Here is a 24,948-nt window from a genome sequence, read left to right as displayed (position 1 = left end):
GCAACTGAGGTAAGGTGCACACTCGTGTTGACTCTGCAATCCAGGGCGCTCCCACTGCTGGTTTGGGAAGCAATGTTCACACAACGTTAGGCACAATTCATACCTATGGCGTTGTGGCTTATGAAATATCGCACTTTTCTCCAAACCAGTTTTGATCCATAGCAGTTGAAACCTAACCATGTTTAGGCTCCAAGTATCTCAGGAACTCTACTGGCCAAATTTGGATTACAGTACCCATCATCCTGACCATTGGCCATGCTGGCCACAGAAGTGGATGAACTAAATTTGTCTTGTGTGATGTTTACATACAGTGGGACTATGTAAACCTAAGTCACAACTCATTCCATGAAAATGTTGCAATATATTTGAGGAGTCGTGTGTGTGTGTGTGTGTGTGTGTGTGTGATAATGTGTGTGTATTCCAGAAATACCTTAGTAATGCATTTTTTTGTGATGGCGAAAGAGCTGGCTCTCTCTTGTCTAGGAGGAAGCAAAAGGCTCAGATGCTCCACTTCCCAATTCTGCGTGGAACCAAGCTTGAGGTATATTTTGTAAGCCAAGCTCCTGATTTCTGACTCATTCAGAATGGCAGATCAGATGTCTGGAAATGGCAAAGAAAACCCTTACCGGTAGATTAGAAAGAAGCCACCCAAACAGTCCAAGTGGGATTTCTCCATCTCCCTCTGCAGCACTCATCATCCTTCCCTTGAGCCTGGTGTGCATCAGAGTGTGGCCACCTCAGCCTCTGGGGGAGATACCCAAGGAAGACTGTGGCATTGGCCCAGCTTCCTTTGTATATTCTCTGACAGCCCTCACTTGTTTCCTTACTAAAACCGGTCAATGAGACACCTCTGTTTGTCAGCTTGCCCTTCCTCTTTAGCTTCGTGCTGCCCTTGCAGAAACCCAGCAGGGAGGAGGATGGGGACAAAACTAGGATTGGTTGGCGTCTGCCTACCTCCACCTACTGTTAGTCTCTCTGCCTTCTGCCCAAGCAGTCCTAATGGTCACCAGCCAGCACCAGAAATACCCCAAACACACGCTCCCTCTCTGTGCATACAAATTCTGCTCAATGCAAATCTGAGGCAGATCCCCAAATTTGGACACTGCTCTTTCCTCCAGAACAGCTGGGTCTTCTTGCTGAACCCCGCCGCACCCAAACACACAAGCAAACCTCATTACTCTTTTTTTTTTTTTGCCTTGGGTGTTTTAAAAAATCCTTCTTGGTAAAATATCCTACGTTGTGGTACATCTGAAAAGAGGACTTTTCAGAAATTAGCTACCTGTAGTTAGAGCTGCTTTTCTAAGCCAAAGAAAGGAAATTTGGACAAAGGGTCTCTCTCTCTCTCTCCCCCACCCCTATTCCAATTGATTCCGGATGCCTAGGAACCCCCCCTCCCCTCCTATAGGCCACAGTAGTTAGCAAGCAGTCAGGTTGCTACACCCAGCTCAGAAAGCAAGGCAGACACATAAAACAATTGTGATCTCAAAGGTGATGACTGAAATCCAGTTAATTCACCCTTCTTCTATGCTGCCATGTCATTGCAAGCACCTACACCCCCCCTTCCTGCAATGGCCAAGCACCTCCCTCCCTGTATATTTTTTGCAGCCAATTCTCCTTAATGACAGTCAAATAGGACGATGACTGCAAAGGGAGGGAGCATGCTCCGTAGAGCAGTGTTTCCCAACCTTGGGTCTCCAGCTGTTTTAGACTACAACTCCCATCATCCCTAGCTAGCAAGAGCAGTGGTCAGGGATGATGGGAATTGTAGTCCAAAAACAGCTGGAGAACCAAGGTTGGGAAACACTGCCGTAGAGCATCCTTGGCCTTCACCCCCCCCCCTTATGATTATTATTTTGCTCACGCAAATACCGCTGCTTTTCCCTTCCGCATGCATCCCCCCCCCCTTGTTTCCAAGATCAGGCGTTGCACAGCCCTGAGCCACTCGGCCTTTCCGTATCGAAGATTTGGGCGTACGTCTCTCAGCTCGGCAGACGGAGCTCCGATTCAAAGGATGGGCAAACAGGAAGGGCAGAGGGCTTCAGCGTCTGCTACGGAGCATGCTCAGTCGCCTTTCGCCGTAGAACTCGACGGGCAGCTGTTTAGGTTGCTACACCGGGAGCGGAGGGAGGCGCCTGAGCCAAAGGGAAAAAGAAGCCCCACAAAAACAAGCCGCGCTCCTTTCGCTTGGAGAAAAGGCTCGGGGGCGTGCGGTGAGTTTCGTGGGGAGCTGGGCGAGGAGGGAGGGCTGGGCAAGCGGGTGTTGCTAGCCTGGTGCTCGGAGGAGGGGGAGGTCGGGGCACCTTTGGGTGCGTGCGCGCGCGTGCGCGCACGGGTGGTTTTGTTTTTCTGCTTATGGCATCAGCTGCGCGTTCCGACGAGCAACTCTGGCCCAGAGTGGTGGGGGGGAGGGATCAAGGCCTGCACGCATCCTGGGATTCTCTCTGTGTGTGTGCGTGTGCGCGCAGGAGCGTTGCCAAACAAAAGAAAAAAAGCCGGGAGCGGAGGAATAAATAAATGCATCGCCAGTGGGGGCGATGGGGTAATCCATTGGGAATTTGGGCCGCCGTCCTAATACATATACAGCCTTTTCCTAGGTATCAGGTCCCTGCTTTGAGTGCAGTTTTTTTGGGGGGGGGGGCGAAAGAGAGGAAGGAGTTGTGCTGCTGCCCTGTCATTTCTGTCGGGGCCTCTGAGAGGGTTAGGTTTGGGGAGGCCTTGGAACCGGCGGCCGTTTCCTGGTGGCATTGCTGCTACGTCTTGCAACATACATGTAAAACACATTTAAAGAAATCCTGGGAAGTGTAGTGCTGGTAATAGTAGCTGTGCGAAGGTAAACTACAGTTCCCAGGATTCGAGGTGTGCGTGTGCCATTTATTCCTTTGCCTTATTGCCTTTCTTGCGTCTTTCTGGAGTTAAGCCTCAGCATTTCGGTGCCTAATTACGTTTACTTCCCATCGTCTGTTTGCCCTGGACGAGCAAGTGTGGGGTCCCAGCTTTTCTCTTGGGTCATTGGGTTGTTGTTTTTATTTTGATTATGTACTTTGTGGTTTTATATTCTGATTTTATCCTGTGAATCGCCCTGAGAGCTGCCGGTATATGGCAGTACTGTATATAAATTCAATTAATAATAATAATAATAATATATTGAGACAGGGTTTGTATATAGAGGGTGTCTGAAATCTAATGCCAACTAAAGCGCTTCTTGAGACAAGCATTTATATTGTAGGTAGATGTTAAGGGCTCCTGCCTGTGGTCCAGTAGATAAAGAAATGCTAAATCATTACTTCCTCTGTACAGTATTGAGGAAGAGTCTGCATTGCAGTTTCTCATTGCACAATAAATAAAATCTTTATTTTTTGGAATCAGGAACAAGCAACTAATAATTACTCACTCCCTACTAGAGTTGCAGAGAAGTGCATCAGTACAGGTGTGTTTGTAATTTGGGTGTGATGGGATACACCACAGCAGAAAAACCCACACGTGATTACAGCATTTTGTTGCTTCTCGTGAATTCAGATATGTTTCTGAAACCTGAGAATTGGAAATGGCTCTTCTTCTCCATAATATAATTACTCTGTGCCTTTGAGGCACTGTTGCTTTTTACTGTTCTTGCTTTGAATTGTATTGTTGTGAATTCCTTTTAAACTTTCTTTTGTCTTTCAGTGACCTCTGAAAGTTTTTTTAAAAAAATAAAAGGGGTTAAGTGTGCTTAATGAATGAATTAAATAAAAAAATTCTGTTAAAATAATGATTAAGTGCTAAGTTGCTGCACAGTTTCAGTTTCATTGTATGGCAGTTTGGATTGCTTCTGTGATCCAAACCAAACTCTGTTACAGGCTTCTTTTAAGTAATGAGAAGTTCAGGCATCCCCAAACTGCGGCCCTCCAGATGTTTTGGCCTACAACTCCCATGATCCCTAGCTAACAGGACCAGTGGTCAGGGATGATGGGAATTGTAGTCCAAAACATCTGGAGGGCCGAAGTTTGGGGATGCCTGGAGAAGTTGGTAGCCATTGAGGAATATGGGAGAGGAGAATGATTGGAAAGTCACCCTCCTCTCATAGTTTGGCAACAGGAGACAGGTGAGCTCCAGGTCTAAATGAGTACCGGTAGCTTCTTGCTCACCTCATCTTGTTCCTCAGCAGCCTAGGCATATTAAATTACCCCATGAAATTCAGGACTATTCTGCTCATCTAAGATCTGAACTGGAATGCTACAGTGTTTGGGGAGAAGGCTTATTTTTGCTTCCCCTCATGGGGTTGAGGCATGCATGCCTCAATGATGTGCATCCCTGTTCTCTATTTTCACACCACTACAGTCATACCTCATGTTGCATCCGCTTCATGTTGCGTCTTTTCAGCTTGCGAACGCGGCAAACCCGGAAGTGTTTACTTCTGGGTTTCGCTGCACGCGCAGAAGCATCCTGCGCACTTAACGCATGCACAGAGGTGCTCTATTGCGCATGTGCATAAGCGCTCTTATCACGCTTTATGCGTGTGCAGAAATGCCACTCTGGTTGCAGACTTTTCGAGGTGTAAACGGCACCCTGGAACGGATCTTGTCTGCAACCAGAGGTACCACTGTATTTCAATTCCAAGATACTTTAAACTGTTTAAAGATCTACCCCTTCCACGGCAGAAACAGCCCTCCTGTGAGTATATTATTTATTTGGATTTGAGAAAGAGCTTTTCCTGTAGTAATAAACCTAAGGAAGCTGCCTTATACTGAATCAGACCATTGATTGAAGTAGCTCAGTATTGTCTTCACTGATTTGCACTCAGAGTTTCAGGCAAGAGTTTCTTCTTATACCAAACTCATTGGTCCATTTAACCAGTATTGTCCCAAGATTTCAGGCAGGTATCTCTCTCAGCCCCATGTGGAATTGAGCCTGGGAAATTTTGAATGCAAAGTGCGTGCTTTACCACTGAACTATGGTCCTTCCCAAAGTTTGGGAACAAGAGCTGTTTTGAAGAAAGTTTAAGCTCTAGCACCACATAATATGTTTTACTTATTTATTTAAATTATTTTATTTATTAAATTTCTTTACTGCCCTTCATCTGAGGAAAAACAGGGTGGTTTACAATATAAAATTATTTATAACCTACTCTTAATCGTTCACATAATTCCAGACTGAAGGACATTAAAATGCAACAAAACAATCTTCATTTAAGTACAACTTAATGGAAAATTAGACAATATACTATCAACATAATACTACAGTTGCCAAACAAATGGTATCATTTTGGCCAAATGCTATGTGTTTAACCTGGTGTGCTAGCGGGTGTGGAATTAGTTTAGGTATTGAGTGAGCGGGTGTGTACTGAGCAAACTCTGTTTTTTAATGGATTTTTATATTTGCTTTATGCTCCGTATTATTTATATGCTATATTACATAATTTAATTCCCTCTTTAAAACGCTTTGCAATGAAAACAGCAGTAATTCCAGAGTTGGTATTTTTGAGAATAAATTGCTCATTATATGCATTGCTCTCTTCTCACTACTTATTTTTAAGCACAGGGCAACTTGAGTGACAAAAGCCCTACATGGGCAGGGACAACACACATGCACATAGAGCCCCCTGCTCTTTTCTGCCCTTCTGGCCTGTAGTTGCAGGATGTTGCAGCCTGTAAGCACTGCATTTTACAATTTTTAGACTCCTCCATACAAACTCAAGCGACTGTTTTCTTTCTTAGGCAGCCCGGGAATGGTGAGGGGCAGAAAAGAAACAGGACCCCTCTTTAATTCCTGAAAAGGGCAGTACAGTATGTGAAAAGCTGTGAGAGGAGGGAAAGAGAAACAGAGAGCATGCTGGGAGCTGTAGTCCTGGATGCTCACTCTCCTGCTCAGCATCCTACTACATCTCCCATAAAGCCAGCCATTTTTGCAAAACAACCCCCTCCTCCGCCTCTCTTAGGAAACTCGTCTCCTGGGTCCCGAAGAGGGAGGGAGAAGCAACCTACCGGAGCCACTTTAATGTTTATTTTTTTAATGGCGTGCGCCTTCCCTGATGTTGCAGCTTGCAAGCCGTGCAGCTAGGCTGGGCACCAGAGCCGTGTGTGTGTGTTCGTGTGACTTGCAGAAACGGGGAGAGCAGGGGCTCCCCTCTGGAGCTTCTTTCTGCCGGGCTACGTCACAGGGAGGGAGAAAATACCCCGCGCCCGCGTAGCACTCCCAAGGCATCGCGTTGCGTGGTGTGTTCGCGCGGCGACTGACCTGCAAATTGATTGCTTCACCCTCGCTGTTATCACTGAATAACTTAACAGCGGCTGCTTCTGGAGGGTCTTCCATGTGTCGTTTTTGCCCCTTCAGGTGAAGCGCCCATACCTGCAGGAGGAGGAGAAAGGCGGTGGAAGAGGAGGGAGCGCGGCCAGGGGACGCAGGTGAGGCAGGCTGAACCAAAAAGAAACTGCACACCTGCTGCCTTCTGGAGCGAGGCTGTTGGGGAAGCGGCTCACCGACCACACACACACACACACACACACCGCTGTTACCTGAGAGATGGGAAGCAGAAGGGAGGTGAGGGTTGGCTGAGGAGCAGGAGGCGATTGTCCTCGTTTGCAGGGGTCAGGAGAGAGGTTTAATTCGCTTTGTTTTTGCTGCAGCAGGCTTAACATTGCAGTCCTACTCAGGTCTACACAGAAGTAACTGCTGATGAGTTTAGTAAGGCTTATTCCTCTTAGTTGCAGCCTAAAAGGGATCCACATCTAGAAGTTGTTGCACATTGTCCATCCTTGCTGTATCTGATTTCCTTCCTTCACTCCATAATTGTCTCTTGTGTTAGGTCTTGGAGACATTTGGTGTCTACTGTTTACAAGGCCTTTGTCATCTTATGTATGCTTTGGATCTGGGAAGTTTAGAAATCTAAGATTCATCATAGAGCTTCTTACTTGTGTTTATATTACAGAGTATTAAATATTCCTCCCTCTTCTCAGAGGATGAGTGCTAAATAATGATTAGTAATTTGCAAATTGTGGTTTGCACCAGCAGTCATTATGTATTACATATGCACTGAGATTATGACTTCGTTTGTATGTAAGTCATGTTCAGAGTAGACCTATTAAAATTAATGGATTTAAGCAGGTCATGAATAACTTACCTCCATTTTAAATGGGTTTCCTCTGAAAATGGCTTACATATAACTCTTGATCTCTTGTTTCTTTTGTAATGGGAAAGATGCTGTAGCCCTTGTCATTCATTGTTATTAATATCGAAAGGTGCAACAGAACTGCTGTTTTAATTTGGGTGTTGTGGAAATTATACTCATTTTCTCAGGTAGTTTTAATGAATAATTTTGTTTCTTGGGAAAATGCAGAAAGGGTTAAAATCCTGGTGACTATGACCTTTTGTGAATTCCATTTGTTTTGATAGGTGGATGGGAAGCCTCCCAGTAAGGAATTATTTACATATGTATAGCTAGGAAAAATCCCAGGCACCCCAAAATAAACTTTCTGTCACTGATTAGGACTCTGAATACTTGATTCTGAAAGAAATAAATTATGAGCAGAGCTTAAACTAATTACTATAATTAGTTTGCATTAAATTATTAGGCATTAGGTTGCTGTGTAACTGTGTGTCCTACTTGCATTTTGGGACAGTTTGTTTTGTTTTTGTGGACCAGAGCAAACTGCTACAACTGTTTTTTAAATATTTGATTCAGCAGCACCTCTTCAGTATTACATAGGGTTGTCATAAAAAAGTGAAAATCACTTAGGAAAATCAGCATTTCAGATATGGGCTGCCATAAGCCCACGTTTTCCTGGAAAATTTAGGCGCTTTTCAAAAAATCTACCTAGACACCATTTTCAACAGACAAATCCCGGCTATGTCTGGGAAATTCCAGTCGTATGGCAGCCCTACGGTAGTATTACATAGTCTTAATATGCATGTTCTAAAGGATTTATTCCCAGTTTAACGTGCACAGGAATACAGTCTTATAATCAAATTCATAGTTATTTGGATACAGTTTGATCTATCTAAAATACAGTGGTCCAAGCCAAGCTAACCCTATCAGATACTGGCTTGCTCTGAGTTCCATTACTGCATAGTTTCACAATTCCTCTAGTCACACAGCAGTACCTGAATTGATGTTTATTTTTCATTTAAGTAGTTGTCTTATCACAGCTAGCACACTGTCCAAATGTCCAGTGTGATAACTGCCTGTTTTATCTTTAACTCAGCTGACTTTAAACCCTGACCCAGCAAGCCTGGAAATTTTAGGCTGCAATCTGTACCCCAGCCGCTGGCTGGCAGAGCTGTATGAAGCGGCAAGGCCACCACTGTACCTGCAGGCCTGCCATGCACAGAAGAAGATATGTGGGTGCATGTAGCCGCACCATCCTGGATCTGGCTCATGCCATCACATAGTAGTGTAACTGGTTGGGATCCAAGGCATCCTGGGCCAGCTCAGCCCCACCTGTTCCCAGCCTCCTGGCCGACTCCCCACTCACAGTCAGCAGGAGGCCATCTTAGCTAGGGGAGCTGGGTAGAGGGACCTCATTTCAAACTGCCCCCAGTCCCGTTCTGGGCTCTGTTATTCAAAGTTCTGCAAGTATAGCAGGGAAATGGAAAAGACATTGTTGGACTGCAGTTTCCATCAGCTCTAGCCAGCGTGGCCAGTGGTCAGGTTTGATCTGCTGCCGGTTCCCCATCCCTGAAGCAGAGTAAAGGCAAAGCAGGGATAGCCCATTCAGCTGAGAACACACATAACATTGCTGTGGATTTCAATTCATCGTGCTGCTAAAAGCACAGGAGCCCTATCTTTAAAAGTTGGCAACCCTACATGTTTAGTGTTCTTACAGATGGCTCTCTCGGAGACTGGAACAGCTGATTCCAGGATTTCAGATCAATATTTACATGTTCTGGTTTCTGGCTGTCAGGATGATTTGTGAGGAACAAGTGTAGGATTAGTGTATTGAGTGGTACACATGAGTAGCTTTGCAGCAACATATATAGTACTAAAATAAAACCAAGAGGTAGGTATTATGAAGAATGTATTCTCTATAACTAAAGATTCTGCACACAACTAGAAACTTGTGACATAATTCCCATAAATGAATGTATGGGTGGTGATTATTCTTGAAACAATGTAACTTTTTTCCCCAATCAGAAAAAGCAGGTGGTGATGATATATCACTTATATCCTGCTTATCTGACTGGGTTGCCCAAGCCACTCTGAGTGGCTTCCAACAGAATATAAAATAACACAACAAAACAGTACTAAACACCTCCTCAGTCTTTCACAGACATAATGCTGAACAACTGTTTGTTTTCCTTAATTGGGATTATGTGTTGCAACTGAATACTTCAACTGTGATGAAGAATTGGCTTGCAACCAAACCAGGATGGGAGACCACAGTGTCTGAGGTTTGCACATTATGGCTTGCATCAGTCATGGTTAAATATTACATCTGAACTGAGCCAGTCACGATTATGGCAGTTTGCCTCCTTTTCTAGGCTCCCTGCTAACAAGTTACAAGCAAGTCTCCCTGAATGTTTTCCTGGTGGGCAGTGGTTTATCTCAGCAAGCTGAACCATAGTTTTAGTGTTTTCATTTATTCAATTCAACAATACGTATAGCAGTCCCAGTTGTCTCTTAAGCGGTGGACAGGGAATCCAATACAAAGAGACTACAAATGAGTTCATAGCTCTCCAAATGAAGCCTCCTATATATAAACAAATGCCTCCAGGGTCTAAAGTCTGCCTCTTAACTTTTCCTACCAGCAAACATGGGGAAGTCTCTTTCAATGCCTTTACATGGATCTAAAGAAGATGGGGTTTCATCAACGGACAACATGAGGAAGGGATTAGTTCACTCAGAATCTCACAGTGAAGATGGAAGAAATGGAGATGTGTCACAGTTCCCATATGTTGAATTCACGGGAAGAGATAGTGTCACATGTCCCACATGCCAGGGAACAGGGAGAATTCCACGTGGTATGTCTAAAATGCATGAAACAGTCTAAATGATAAAGTGCTAAATATGTTTTTGTCTTCCTCCTCTTCAAGTCCCTGTTAGTCCTTATGCTTATCTGTTGTAGAAAGTGTATGATGACTGAGTACTGATATGTTTTGCTGGCCTTTTTTGTACCTGAGAATACAGTGGTACCTTGACATACGAATGCTTTGACTTCCGAAGGTTTCGACTTACGAAGTCGGCAACCCCGGAAGTCTTTTCGCCGCGCGCGCAGTCCGCGCATGCTCAGAAGCGCAAAATCACGTTTCGCGCATGCGCAGAATGGGCGCCTCGACATCTGAAAACCTCGACTTATGAAGAGCGCCCCAGAACGTATCGTCTTCGTAAGTCGAGGTACCACTGTATTATTGAAAGACTTATGGTGGGATAACCTTGGATTTGGGTCCTTTGATTTTCTCTCTCGCTTTATTCACCAAATTCATAGAAAATCACATTGAACTTTTTAAACAATACTAATGTGATACCGTGCCAGTTTTCAGTTGCAGATATGGCAGGTGGGCATCCACAATGCAAGAAGGCAACCATCAGTCAACACAAGGCAAAACAAGCCATGGTTTAGTTTATTATCTGTGAGCAGGATTCTGGTTTCTTCAACAAACCATTGTTAAAGCAAACTACAGCTTAGTTTTTCATCCAGTCATGGTCTATAATACCCTTTTACCATTTTAAAGCTATTTTTTCCTCATTTTTAAATTTGGAAATGTTAGAACTTTTATCTGATGGCCTCTGTAGAGTTGTGCTTACTTGTTAAAGTTATGCTAATATACAACTGGGAATCCCTTAAGATGGTGCTAGTATATTGTATAATGTAACTGGTAGCTAAAGCTAATGTTACTCAGTATATAGTAACATTTACGGAAATATAAATTGCTTATATGTTAATAGGGGTAAATCCTATTGATTCAGAAGGCTAAACTTAAAGCCTGCAGCAGAGTATGTTTTGAATGAAGTTTGAGGGGGAAACTATATGTAATAGCCTCCCCCCCCCTCTTTTGGTGTGACCTTATTCTTAGCAATTCTATACCCTTGGCCATACAGTGTGTTTTTTAATTTTTTTACAGAAGGTGGCTTTTATGCTTTATACATTTAAAGTACCTAGGCCTATACAATTATGTGTAACAGCATGTGAGCTGGCCTTGATTTAAACGTTTCTATATTATTAAGTGCAAGTAACTGGTATTTATATCATTTTCAATGAATTAAAATGAATATTCTCCTATTTTAAATGAAAACTCTCTAATATTCTCATTAATCGAGGATATTCTTGAGAATATTCTCCAAAAGATTATTCTCGAGAATTTAACATCACTAGCCGTGCACGTATTTGTCATGCAACTACAGTCATGGAAAGTGGCACCAGTTGAATTTCTCATCATAATGTAGCAGTTCAAAGCACAAGAGCAAATAATTTTCTGACCTAATTGAGACAACACGTGCTTAGGTGATGGGAGCAGCTTTGGCAACCTTGGCTCTCCAGATGTTTTGGAACTACAACTCCCATGATCCCTGACCACTGGCCCTGTTAGCCAGGGATCATGGGAGTTGTAGTTCCAAAACATCTGGAGAGCCAAGGTTGCCTTTGCCTGAGCTATGGTCTGTGATCTGCCATGCATGTCTTGTACTGGTGCAGTTTCAGGTACAGTGTAGCCCCTGCCATTTTTCAGCCTTACTTGCCATTTTATCTTTATTTCTTTTAACATATTTATTAGCTGCCCTTCCGCCCAAACTCTCATGGCAGTTCTCAAACTAAAACCACAATATAGTACACAATAAAAGCAAGGCAGAGCTAAATAAAATGGGAGCATAAAATGCATATAATCTAAAACTGCAAACCTCTGAAAGCCATGGACAAATAAAAAGGTTTTCACTTGGCACCAAAAAGAAAGCAGGTGCAAACAGGACTCCTCTTGGGGGAAGCCTTCAGAGGCACGATGCCACAGATGAAAAGGCAGCACAGAGCGAAGTGGCATGTCAAAAAACCCCAAACCAGTTTTCTTCTGAAACAAATTTCCTTCAAAGAAATTGCCTCTTGATAGTTTTATTGCACATTTTTCTTCAATTTAGTAGACTGCGAAAGGATTCAGTGCAGAGCTGTAGTACTGCAGACAAGTCATTTTTATCATCCTAGGATGCTACACGTTTTATTGATTCTTTTTAGCTGCATCGAACATGGGTGGAAACTCAAGATACTGAAGTTATGTTCTTATTTGTAGGTCAGGAAAATCAGCTTGTCGCCCTGATTCCATACAGTGATCAGAGACTGAGGCCAAGAAGAACGTAAGTTTTACAGAAGCTTACATGTGTTGTCCATGGATTATTCAAGCTGGGTTTGGTCTATCCAAATCTAGAATAAAAAGATGTAATGCTGATGCTGTTCACTATGTGGCTTTTGAGTACTCGGGGATAATTTCCATCAACCTCATAAGCCATTTTTTGTGTGATGATAGGTGGCTGCTTTGCTAGAAGTGTTCTTGTGTACTATTGTCAGAAAGTTCTATCAACACTGAAGCACTGTCGTGTTCCTTTGAGTGGGTTTGAGGGGAGGTGCTTGCTATGGTTCAGGTCACTGTAGTGTTCTCAAGGGCTTCAGTGAAGAACGCTAGCATCCAAGGTGGGCTCCTCCATCTGCTCCATCTCGTTCATACTATTGGGTTTTCTCTGCCATTATATATAATAGAAATACTTTATTGTCACTATACCACTTGTTTACAGTGAGATTAAATGAGCCCCCCCCCCCAATCTCTCAGTGCTTGTTACACTCTGTGTGCTGTCGTATGACCAGCAACCCCGGAAGTCAGCTGCAATGTTGCTGTCTTCCATTCAGCAGCCTTATGGCCTATGGGTAGAAACTGTTCTTTAACCTGTTGGTGCAGCTTATTGTGCTGCTATATGATTAAAAAGGTGCTGGCCAGGGTGTGAGTCATCCCTGAGAATGTTCCTTGCTCTTCTGAGGCAATCAATGGTCTCCCACGATAACATCTAGCGGACTCAGGGGACAGCCAACGATATTGTGTGCTGTCTTCACCACCCTCTGTAGAGACTCTGTCCATGGCTGTCAAACCAGCATACCACACTGTAATGCAGTATGAGAGAACACTTTCTATCGTGGATCAATAGAAGGAAATCAAGGTTGCTGTCCAACCTTGTTCTTTCACAAGACCCTAAGGAAATGAAGTCTCTTTTGGGACTTCCTAACCACCTGGGGTGTACTGACCTTCCAAGTTAGGTCTCCCAGGTATTTAAAGGAAGAAACACTCTCCACACAGCCCCCCCCCCCCAATATATAACGGGGCTAGCTCCCCTCTCTTCCTCCGAAAGTCCAACACCATCTCCTTTGTCTTGCCAATGTTTAGGTGCAGATTGTTCTCTGAGCAACATGTGGATACCTTTTTAACCTCCCCCCTGTATGCAGATTCGTCTCTGCCTGTAATTAAACCCATTACTGTATGGTGGTGTCATCAGTAAACTTAATAATTGCAGCAGATGGGTCAGACGAAATGCAATCATATGTATACAACAAATACAGGTATGGACTTAGCACGCATCCCTGTGGAGTGCCAGTGCTGAGCTTCAGGGAGGTAGATGTAACAGGTCCAATCCTCACTCTTTGTGTCCGATCTCTCAGAAAGTCTTTAATCCAATCACAGATGTTAGAAGAAAGGTCCAGGTCCCTTAACTTTCCGATATCTTCCTATATCTATATCTAAGATGCTTTGTCCAACTGTTAGAAATCATAGGATGGCTCAGATAAACCTAGCTCTGCCTTGACTGGGAAAATGCAGAACCATGTTGCAGTGGCTGTGCATAATGTTTTAATGTGCTGTGCATAAGACATAATGTCTAATGGCTGTGCATAATGATCTTGTGGGGAGGGCGATCTGGCCCTCAGAAGGCTTTGTTATTATGCTGGGTCTCTTTGCTCCCATACTTGCAGGATTTAGGTAGAATGGAGCCAAGCATTTGCGAAAAAGCATGTGTACACTACATGCTCTGTTCAAAACGGCAACTTGCTTTAGAATGGGTGAATGGTGAAGGGCAAAGCAGGTTGGATGCAGCTTCTCCAAGAAGGTATTATATATATAGTGTGTGTATATATCTATGTATCTACTCTGGTAACCTGTCTCTTCTCTCTTTCCTGCAGAAAACTTTATGTTACTGCTTCTGTAATTGTATGCTTACTACTTTCTGGGCTGGCAGTATTTTTCTTATTTCCTCGATCAATTGATGTCGAATACATTGGAGTCAAGTCAGTATATGTCAGTTACGAAGCACAGAGGCGCATAATATACTTAAACATTACGGTATGTTCATTCTTAAGTTCTCTTTTGCTTCCTTCTGTGGTTGGCGTTTTACTGTATATGGATCGTTGAGATGCGGGTGACTTCTCTTTAATCTAGAATTTTAAAAATTTTCTCTTCTGTAGAACACATTGAACATCACAAACAACAATTATTATTCGGTGGAAGTTGAAAACATTACAGCGCAGGTGCAGTTTTCAAAGACTGTTATTGGGAAAGCACGGCTGAGCAATAACACTCACATTGGCCCGCTGGACATGAAACAAGTAAGTGTAGTTGACTTAATTCCATACAATATGGCGGAATGTGCAGCAGTCATCTCTTGTTTCACATTCTTTATCCTGATTTCCCTTTTTCTTTTTCAGATCGATTATATGGTGCCCACAGTTATACAAGATGAAATGAGCTACATGTTGTAAGTGGTTGGCTCTCTAGAGTACACTGACACACAAGAAGGGGAGCTACAGTGAAATATTGCTGGGTATCCTCAGCCCCTAGCTAGTAATTACAGTCATACCTTGGTTGTCGAACGCCTTGGTACTCGGGACGTTTTGGTTCCCGAATGCTGCAAACCCAGAGAAGTTTCCAGAACAGATTCCATTTGACTTCCAAGGTACAACTGTATGTCTACACTTGAAGGAAATTTGTCCAAGGAATAAAGTGTTCAGGTTCAGGTAGCATCACACTGACTTTATTCCTCTTTAGCTGGGGAGAGGGTGGGTAGAGCATAGGAAAGAGAGCTTAACCTGTTGGTGTGCATTTGTCTAGGGATTACTGCTGGACAGCCCAGCAGAAATAAGAGAGAAGCACCTTCCTGTTCTACATCTGACCATTGGGCTCACTTCCAGCTCCACCCCCTTCGCCCTCCGTTTTTTCCCCTTCATTTTAACTGTTGAACATTCCTTGGGCAAAACTCCTTCAAGTATAGGCATATAGGCATAATTGCTAGATTCAGGTAGTCATCATTCTCACATGAAGCTAAACCAGGCATCCCCAAACTGCGGCCCTCCAGATGTTTTGGCCTACAACTCCCATGATCCCTAGCTAACAGGATCAGTGGTCGGGGAAGATGGGAATTGTAGTCCAAAACATCTGAAGGGCCGAAGTCTGGGGATGCCTGAGCTAAACTATGGCTTAGTACTGTATTACATAATTGAACCTGGTTGATAGAAAAGACTACGACCTGAATACAGAGACAACACACGTACAGTGGTACCTCGGGTTACAGACGCTTCGGGTTACAAACTCCACTAAGTTGTTGCTCCAGGTTAAGAACTTTGCCCCAGGATAAGAATGGAAATTGCACGCCAGCGGCAGCGGGAAGCCCCATTAGCGAAAGCACGCCTCGGGTTAAGAACCGTTTCAGGTTAAGAACGGACCTCTGGATCGAATTAAGTTCTTAACCCGAGGTACCACTGTACTTTTGTAACTCAAGAAAATACTTAATTTTTTTAACGAACCTGGTTGAGCCTTGGGCTCATGCTCTTTGCCCCCCACCCCAGGTAATGGTCACAAGGAGGAGATCGGAAGCTTTCATTTTTAACGAACTGTAGTATAGCATCCCGCCCCAAAACAGTTAGTCTTAACTATGGGTCCTTTGGAACCATCCTTTTTTCTTTCCTCCCCTGGCGTGGGAGTGCTCATAGGAAAGCAACCTGAATTTCTCCCATTTTCTTCTATCACTCTGACTTCAAAATACTTTTTTCATTTTGTTTGTGGAACGGCAAAAAAGTTTGGGGGATACATTTGTGTTCGGTTCAAGCCCCATTCCTGCCAGCAACCAATTTTTGTTAAGTACCTCGTTTTAGCTAAGCCCATTCCCAATTGAGCTAAGGGGAATCACTAGCTAGAATTAAGAACTTAACGTGTTTGTTTTAGCTTGCTAGCTTTTAATTATGCTTACATTACTTTTTTTCTTTCTTACAGTGATTTTTGCACCCTACCCTCTATCAAAGTGCACAACATAGTAGTCATGATGCAGTAAGTATATTTTGCATTTTCATTTACACAGAGCCCTAACTTTCTAAACTATGGGTTGTATCCAACATTCGTAATACTCAAGAGTATTTTCTCTTTGCCATTAAGGGGCACGGCTGACTTAGATCCATTAACTTCAGTGTGTCAACTGATTATAATTTTAGTTCCGGAGTGGGGAACCTCTGCTTTGTGGGCAAAGTTTGACCCTCTGGGGGTTCCAGTTTGGCCAGTGAGCCATTTTTTCTAAAACCACATCTGCCTGTCAATCAACTGGTGTCACTGATGTGTGGGTGGCACCACTTCATTAGATGGTGTTAAATCATGCTCAGTTTGGATGTGCATGTTGGTTTCCCACAGTCAACGTAGCAGGATTTAACCCTTTGCTTATCAGCAAATGGTGTGTTCCATTAAGGGCAATGGTATGGGAGTGACCTCGATAAGAGGAGGCGTATGATAAGAGGACATATTTTTTTTCTTTATCTCTCATTGAATATCATAAAAAATGACAGCAGCTAGGGTTTTTAAAATAACAATAATAAAATAGGATTTTTAAATTTAAATTGGATTTTTAAAATAAAATGCTTTTGGAGGAAAAATCTTTCTAAAGATAGTTTTCTATTTAAGTTACATTATAGTCCATAGGCTATAGGAAATAAGGATTTGTTTTAAGTTTTTCATGTGTGTTGTTTTTTTAAAGGAAAAACTTGTTTAACCACATCAGTTAACAAGCATGGATACGTATGCTATAATGTTTCTGTTTTAGTTAAATAAATTGTTTAAATTGTTACTAAGGAAATGATTATTTTTCTCCTTCCAATAAAGTACAGCGGAAAAGTTGTCCAAATATAAGCAGTTAACTTATTAAACCTCACAAGAATGTCATAATTTTTGGTCTATGTATTTCTAATAGTATAACCAAATCAGTAATTTTTGATATAACTGTTAAAAACTACTCTGAAAATTTATTATTCCCCAAATGAAACCTTCCTCTGGTTGTAAATATTAAGATGATACCAGCAAGAATGAGTCTGTAAAAAAAAATGATTTAAATCAAGTCTTACTGACTAGTGATTTAAATCAATTTGATTTAAATCAAATCCACCTTGGTTTGTTGGAAGAGAAGGTTGTCAGTACATAAAAGAAATCTGAAGTCAGCCTACTGAGAGCCACAATTTCTGTTAAGAAAGCCTTGGCTGTTGCAATCCTGGGGCTTAAATCCTGCTCCGTTCAGCAGGATTTAACCCAAACCCCTGATCAGGAAGGTGTTTGCATTGAAGCCCTTGCTACTAAAGAAAAGGAATTTTCCTCCATTTTAGCAGCACCTTGCTGTGTGAGGTGCCTTGAGCTACAGCACTTAAATCACCATATCACGTCAGGTGATTGACAGGGTGGGCCCACCTGTCAAATTTGGTCCACAAGGCCAATCCTGATAGGTATCTACCTCACAGAGCCAAAATGGTTCCCTACTGGTAAATTAGTTAGTTGCAACTCAGTTGCTGTGTGACAACTGTTTCTTTATAAAACCAGAGTGTAGCACTTTATCAATCTCGTATCCTTCCCTTCCCTGCCCTGCCTACATATGTTTTATTGATGTTGATTTACTGGGCGCAGGACTGGAGTTTGGGGGATGAAACTAAAGGACTTGCATATTAAGTAAATGTTTGCATAGTGTGTTGTTGGTTGCACTAATAGGAAAAGCCCTGTCAAGCAACCATAAGCTCAGAAAATCCTGTAACTGCGGAAGAAAGATATTTCTAATATGTTAGGTGGTACCAAAAATGGGTTGAATACACTATTATGGCATGGAGGAGCTAGCCAAATACATCAGTCTGGAGCTGTGAAAGATGTTGATCTTTCTTCCCTTGCTAAACCAAGGGTGTGCAGGCCCAATGTGGCCCAACAAGCCTTCCCCAGAGGCCCCACAGTCCCCCAACCCAACTTGGTGCCACCACCAGTGGATTTTTCATCTCAATACGGGTGCCCCACCAGCACGGTCATGATTGCGATCACCCCCTCTCTCCACTCACCTCCAAAAGCTGAGGTAGCATATAATGTATAAACTCTTACTCGTTCTCTCTTCTCTGTCCCTTTTCTTTTTTCCTTTTAAGAGTGACCGTGACAACCTCTTACTTTGGTCACTCTGAACAAATATCTCAGGAGCGGTACCAGTATGTTGACTGCGGTGGAAACACAACTTACCAGCTGGGACAGTCAGAGTATCTAAATGTGCTGCAGCCGCCTCAGTAGAAGAAGCAGAGTTTCTGGCTGCAGGAGAAAAAAAAAGATTAATTCTTGGTTCTTTTACTACTCATCGAAGTTGAACTTTCATATCTAGTACTGCTTAAAGTACTAGATGGTTTGACTTGTATATAATTTAGCAGCCCTGAAGGCTTCTGTACTTTGGAGGCGTGAGCAGCAAAAGGTCAAACTGTATATATTCATGTTTGATAACTTTTCCCTTTCCACTTTAAATGTGTAAGTATTCTGTCAAATTGTTACTATGGGGGAGCGGGGAGGGGTGGCTGTTAAATCAGCAAATCTGTATTTTCCCTAAATGGAAACATGGGTACATGATGATAAAAGTCAGAGTGAAACCATATAATTGTATAAATTTTGCTGTGCTGCTAACAAGTATGTATTAGAAAGTAAACTAATAACACACCAATAGTATGACTAAGGTGATTTTTTTAAATGAATGAAGTTTGACCATATTGCAGCATTATAGAGGGTTACACATTTGCATTAATAACAATATGGCAGATTTCACTGTGTTGGAATTTTGATCTTAGACATTTTTATTATAGGCGAAGTGCTTATTACTGCTGTTTTTTCCACAAAACATAATTTGCTTGAAATGTTTGGGTATATTGAATATATGAATACCACTAAATTGCTGCATATTTGCAGAGCAATAGGTACAAAATGAAGACTAAAATGTATTAAAACGTGGTTTTGTTTTTAAAACCCCCAAAATAATACATGTGCTTCAAAGCTTCACTATAGAAATCTGAAATGAATTTTTATGGGTTTTGTGTTTTCCATATCAATCAATATAAAGAGGTCAACATGCTTGTCTCGGAATGTGTTGTACATTTTAAGCTTACGTTCACTTCATTGTCATTTGAGTAATACCATAACTAGACCTCTGACAGCTTGAAGTGAATGTAAAATATACCAATCAAAACTGATAATGTCTTGTAAAAATCAACCATGTTTTGACTTAAATCAAATTTGAGAATTGCCATAGGTCAAAGCAATTGCATTGTCTTAAAGGGCTCATGTTTGACTATCTTCTTACTGAACTGAATAGAGCAGACACTGAATGAATGGTGTAGTCCTAGTATGGTTTGACTTGCTAACACAGCATTTCTCAAACTTGGTTCCCCAGCTGTTGTTGGACTACAGCTCCCATCATCCCTAGCTAGTAGTGGTCAGGGATGATGGGAGTTGTAGTCTAGCAAACAGCTGTTGACATACTCCCATGTTCTTGTAATTTTGGAATGGAAGCAATTGCTATAGGAGACAGAATTGTTACAGTGGTAGGTTATCGGTCACCTTTCAGGAATTACTTCCTTTCTAATAACAACATGAGGTGCAACTGTTTTACAGTAGCTCCCATGTTATTCTGCTTATGTGTGGATAGGGCTTGTTGCATCCCAACTTGGACAACTGGTGAAAGGTGCTTCATTTTGTCATTGCTTTGTTGAGATAGATACATTTTCAACTTGCTGTATTCTCAGTTGTATAAGCTCTGTTTTGTTGGTTACGGAATACTAAAACTCAGCTAAATTAGGCCCTGCTCATAAAATATGAGCTAATTACTAACAATTTGAAAACACTGGACTTGATCTAACCCAAGTAAAGCAAAGAACCATTGGTTTATATGCCCATTTTTTTGCTTACATATGTTTTCCATTTACAGATGTATATATAGACCTTGATATGACAGGATTTGTACAGCCACACTTGTAAATTCTTATATATTTCTTTTTAATGTTAATGGGGATAATGCACTTTGCTTGGGAACAATAACTGGTATGAGTTTGGATGTTGGAAAGAAAGAAAGAAAAACTACATGGGATTATGAATCCTGGGATTTCTCTGGTATAGAGGAATAAGTACATTGTCACAAATTGGCATACTGCCTTTGTATAGATAGAATTTTGCTGTTTAACATTTTTGGAATCACTTTGTTAACATAAGTGGGAAAACGTCTCATAGCAGGGTTTTTTTTTAACATGCTTTCTGCTGTCAGTGGAGCCTCTATGAATAGCCTTATTAAAATCATGAAAATAAATAAATATTGGGCTATATTTGGCACCCTGAGTGAGGCCTTAAAAACCACGTCTTACTTAATATACAAACACAGTAGTATATTACAATTCTGAAGATTAATCTTTTCTTAATAAAAAATGTCTTAACCTTTTTGATCAAAATACAAAAAAAAACCAATACAACAAATATAAGCAAAGGATAGGGAATATAACACTGTAAAATCACTTTTCATAATGCGTTAATAATAGTTGTAGGTCTAAGAGATTTAAGAAATAAACTCTGGAGTGGTCAACGCCTCTTCCGTAATTCATTTATTTATTTGATGCATTTATATACTGCCTTTGTGCCAAGGCGCAACAAACGAATGGATTGAAGAAATTCTCTTGAGCTCTCTATAGTAAAAATAAAGCACAGTGATTGTTTTACACCCCTTAAAAGTTTTACATCCAGCAACCAGGCACTTGCGGTTTGGTGAAATGTAACTTTCGGCACTGCTCTTGCATTCCACCTCACTTGATATATCACAAAACATAATTTTGAGAGCATTAATGTTTGGTTGGGGTTTTTTTGGTAGGCAGTATAGGCCTACACACCTGCTGGACTATTTTGTGACTCTATTCAGGCACCCATGCTTTGATGAAATTCATATGTCACCAATGTAATTAAACTTTTGGCATAGTCTATAAAGCGTAGGCCTCTCTCAGTGATCTAGTTCAAACATGATTTAGAGCAGGCATCCCCAAACTTCGGCTCTCCAGATGTTTTGGACTACAATTCCCATCATCCCTGGCCACTGGTCCTGTTAGCTAGGGATCATGGGAGTTGTAGGCCAAAACATCTGGAGGGCCGCAGTTTGGGGATGCCTGATTTAGAGGTATATGAGGGGGCTGCTGTGAGATCCTGGGTTTTTTTTGTTTATAACCTTATCACAGAATAAACCACATTTCTGTTTGGATGTAACAGAAAACTCTGGTTTATTCAAAAACCAAAACTGGGTGCTTTCGATATTCTCTCCTTGCATGTTGGGGAACAGGGAGCCATAGATTCATCACAGCACTCCCTTATAATGCTAAACTGCAGTTTGCTCTCCTTTGGGCTAGCATTGTACTTTTCTGCCATGGGGCTTTGGGGAGAAGGAGGAGTTGACACGTATCTGAAGCAGTTTTTTTTTCAGAATAAAACAGCAACAGGGTTTATGAAAACAGGTTTAAAACTAATTCTATTGTGCAAACAGATTCAAAATGGTATTATTCATTGCTATCTTTCACATGTCTTTGAATGCCTTGTTTCTGGAAATTGTGATCGCTATGTAGGTATAAAAAAATGGCTGCTACAAATGGGGGGGGGGAAATCCCTTTTATTTTTCTTGAGTATGGAGTGCAGTCGTATTTGCAGAACACCAGTGCCACATTTAGACTACCAGCTATAATTAGCGATTAAATGCCTACATGTCAATATTCTTGAATTTGTGCTTGTCATTTTAGCCGAATGTAAGGTAAATTGTGGCACATCTGTCATTGTGCTGCCATGTTTTTAGCTGGTAAAGGTAGGGCAGGCCCTACAATTTTTCTGTTCCTAACAATTTCTACATAAAACCGTGAAGCAGTAACCTGATGGACCTACTTACTACTCATTAATTAACCACTACTAGTGCTCATTATATAAAAAGGCAGATAATTTGTGTATAGAAATTCTAAAAGGTTATAACTATTTTTGTAATTTCAGAATTGTAATTGTTCCTGTAATTCTGCGTGGCAAACTTACCTGTATGCAGTGTTTTGAAGCATGATAAATAAAACTTCCCTATGCGGTTCTCTTATTTGAACATCCCTTTGGGGATCCTCTGATGTAACTTCAATAATTCGTATCTTCTTGCAATTTTTTATTGGAAGGGAATGACATTATATCATGAACTAATTTGCATTCTTGCCAAGGGAATTGTTGAATTTTATGAGAAGAATGTCACAATGTAATCCTATAATATCTACTAAGAAGAAGGTCCCATTGAATTCATTAGGACTTCATCCCAGGTATGTGTGTACAGGACTACAACTCATGTTAGCTAGGAGTCCTATTGGTGGTGTCAGGTGTGGGGCAAGTAGAGGCTCATTGGAATTAGGCCAGGTACGTCCCAACTCCCAAGAGACTGTGATCTACTCCAATACTCCCAAGTATTTAAAAAATGGCAGTGATCTACCCATTGTCATTGGAGGAAGGAGGAGCGTGGGGTGGGGTGGGGTGGGGTGGAATGGGAGGATTGCCCAGAGTTTTAGAGCTTTGGGGGGGACGGGACGGTTGCCCACAGTTGTTAGGGAATGATTGCAAAGAGTTGTTGACTAACCAATAAACACGCCGCTAACAAGAACACGCAAACTTGAAGAGCAAACAACAAACAATTGCACACAGGACGCGATGGAGGAGCGGAGTGAGGGGGTGGGGGGCGGCGGAGACATTCATTCCACATTTTTCTACACCCAGCAATCGATAAGGATCCCATGATCGACTGCGGTCGTCTGGGGATCTACCTGTCTATCGCGGTCAACAGGTTGGACATTTCTGCATTAGGCCATTGGTTGTCAACCAGTGCGTTGTGGCACCCTGGGGAGACTTGAGAAATGTTAAAGCAGGGGGCCGTCCTTTAATTAACTTGTAGTGCATATTTTCCTGCATTCTCTCTCTTTTCCACCCCCCCTCCACCTACCGATGGCCAACCTTCTTCGAGTCCTCCTTTTCACTGCCTCCCAGCCACGTCCCAGATTCCTAGTCTTGCCCACTTACAGACACCCTGTAATGGAATCCTAGTGCAAGTAGTGGCAGGGGAGCCGCAGAAAAAATGTGGTTGGTCGAGGGAGCTGTGGACTCAAAAAGGTTGCAATTAGACCAATGGTGTAGTCCAGCATCCTGTTCTCACGGTGGTCGACCAGATCCCTGTGGGAAGCCGGCAAGCTGAACTTGAGCGCAACGACACTCTGCCTGCCTGCAGTTCAGAGCAACTGGTGTTCTAGGAGCCATTGATAGCCTTGTGTCCTCCATGAATTTGTCCAGTTCTCTTTTAAGGCCATCCAAGTGGGTGGTCATCCTTGCCACCTCCGTGGGAGTTATGGTGCTGCATGAAGAAATCGTTATATCTGTCCTGAATGGTCCCAACATTGAGCTTCATTGGATGTCCATGAGTTCTAGCGTTGGGAGAGAAGAACTTTTCCCCATCCACTTTCTCTGTCACTTTGTAAGCCATGCATAACTTTGTAAGTCGTGTCACCTCTTTCTCACCCTTTAAGCTAAAAAGTACCAAGCGCTACAACCTCTCGCCGCCCCTTTGATCATTTTGGTTCCCCTTTTCTGTCCGATTCTTCTCCAGTGCACAAACGGGAGCCTTAAAAGTCTGCTACCCTGTTGTGTGCTGGCAAATGAAAGCAGGTTTAGTTAGCAGGCTGTTGTGGACCAGAACACACCACCGTGCATAAAGTTCTCTCCTTAATTAGTGCCTGTTTTTATGAACAGTTGCAGGGTGCCGCCAAAAAGTGAAAGAAAGAGAAGATAGCAGGAAGAAAGTTAAGTTACATAGAACAGAAATTAGTGTACAAAATTGTTCATGGTCTGCATAGACGTGTCACCCATTCCTGTATTTTCTCAACTGTTTTGAGTTCCACCATGTAGTCTTGGGGTCCCGCCATGCAAATGGGGAAATTCTCGAAGAGAAAAGCCACTCATGGCACATTTCTAGATAGCTTTGTTTTTCTGGGATAGACTTTATTGGACTTGAAGTGATTATGGGCAAACTATTAACAAACTTTGGGATGCGGGTGGTGCTGTGGTCTAAACCACAGAGCCTAGGGTTTGCCGATCAGAAGGTCGGCGGTTCAAATCCCTGCGATAGGGTGAGCTCCCGTTGCTCGGTCCCAGCTCCTGCCAACATAGCAGTTCGAAAGCACGTCAAGTGCAAGTAGATAAATAGGTACCGGGAAGCTACAGCGGGAAGGTAAATGGCATTTCTGTGCGCTGCTCTGGTTCGCCAGAAGCAGCTTAGTCATGCTGGCCACATGACCCGGAAGCTGTCGGCAGACAAACACTGGTTCCCTCGGCCTATAGAGCGAGATGAGCACCGCAACCCCAGAGTCATCCGTGACTGGACCTAACAGTCAGGGGTACCTTTACCTTTATTAACAAACTTTCCACGCAGAATTGGTTTTCAAATCACAACAGTACAGTGGTACCTCGACTTACGAAGGTGATCCGTTCCGCGGCACTCTTCGTAAGTCGAAACCTTCGGATGTCAAAGTGTCCATTTTGCCCATGCGCGAAGCGCGATTTTGCACTTTGCGCATACCGCACACACTGCTTCTGCGCAGGCGCAGAACATGCGCACGGCAAAAATACTTCTGGGTTTGCCGACTTCGTAAGTCGAAACCTCGTAAGTCGAGGCAT

General features: G+C 42.5%; 1 protein-coding gene across 2 annotated transcripts; it reads left to right on the top strand.

Annotated features, from left to right (window-relative positions):
• The first annotated feature begins 2,059 nt into the window (after nucleotides 1-2,059).
• TMEM106B (transmembrane protein 106B) lies at nucleotides 2,060-22,348 on the top strand. Of its 2 annotated transcripts, XM_035129480.2 has the most exons (9): nucleotides 2,062-2,210; nucleotides 6,310-6,380; nucleotides 9,721-9,933; nucleotides 12,187-12,250; nucleotides 14,115-14,274; nucleotides 14,397-14,537; nucleotides 14,637-14,686; nucleotides 16,198-16,251; nucleotides 18,357-22,348. In XM_035129480.2, the coding sequence occupies exons 3-9, from the start codon at nucleotides 9,726-9,728 to the stop codon at nucleotides 18,493-18,495; spliced, it is 816 nt and encodes a 271-aa protein (XP_034985371.1). In that variant the 5' UTR covers nucleotides 2,062-2,210; nucleotides 6,310-6,380; nucleotides 9,721-9,725; the 3' UTR covers nucleotides 18,496-22,348. The 2 variants fall into 2 exon arrangements, with proteins under 2 accessions (XP_034985372.1, XP_034985371.1); XM_035129481.2 differs by lacking the exon at nucleotides 6,310-6,380 and having other exon boundaries at nucleotides 2,060-2,210.
• The last annotated feature ends 2,600 nt before the right edge of the window (nucleotides 22,349-24,948 follow it).

This window comes from Zootoca vivipara, chromosome 12, assembly GCF_963506605.1.
Source record: "Zootoca vivipara chromosome 12, rZooViv1.1, whole genome shotgun sequence".
NCBI lineage: Eukaryota > Metazoa > Chordata > Lepidosauria > Squamata > Lacertidae > Zootoca > Zootoca vivipara.
The sequence above is the reverse complement of the archived record's forward strand: the minus strand, read 5'-3'. Positions and strand labels throughout refer to the sequence as shown.

Excerpts from the sequence above, each read along its gene's own strand:
- TMEM106B (XM_035129481.2), top strand. The coding sequence starts at position 9,726 with ATGGGGAAGTCTCTTTCAATGCCTTTACATGGATCTAAAGAAGATGGG. Across the intron at positions 9,934-12,186 it reads AACAGGGAGAATTCCACGTG|GTCAGGAAAATCAGCTTGTC; the intron begins GTATGTCTAAAA and ends TCTTATTTGTAG. Across the intron at positions 14,687-16,197 it reads GATGAAATGAGCTACATGTT|TGATTTTTGCACCCTACCCT; the intron begins GTAAGTGGTTGG and ends TCTTTCTTACAG.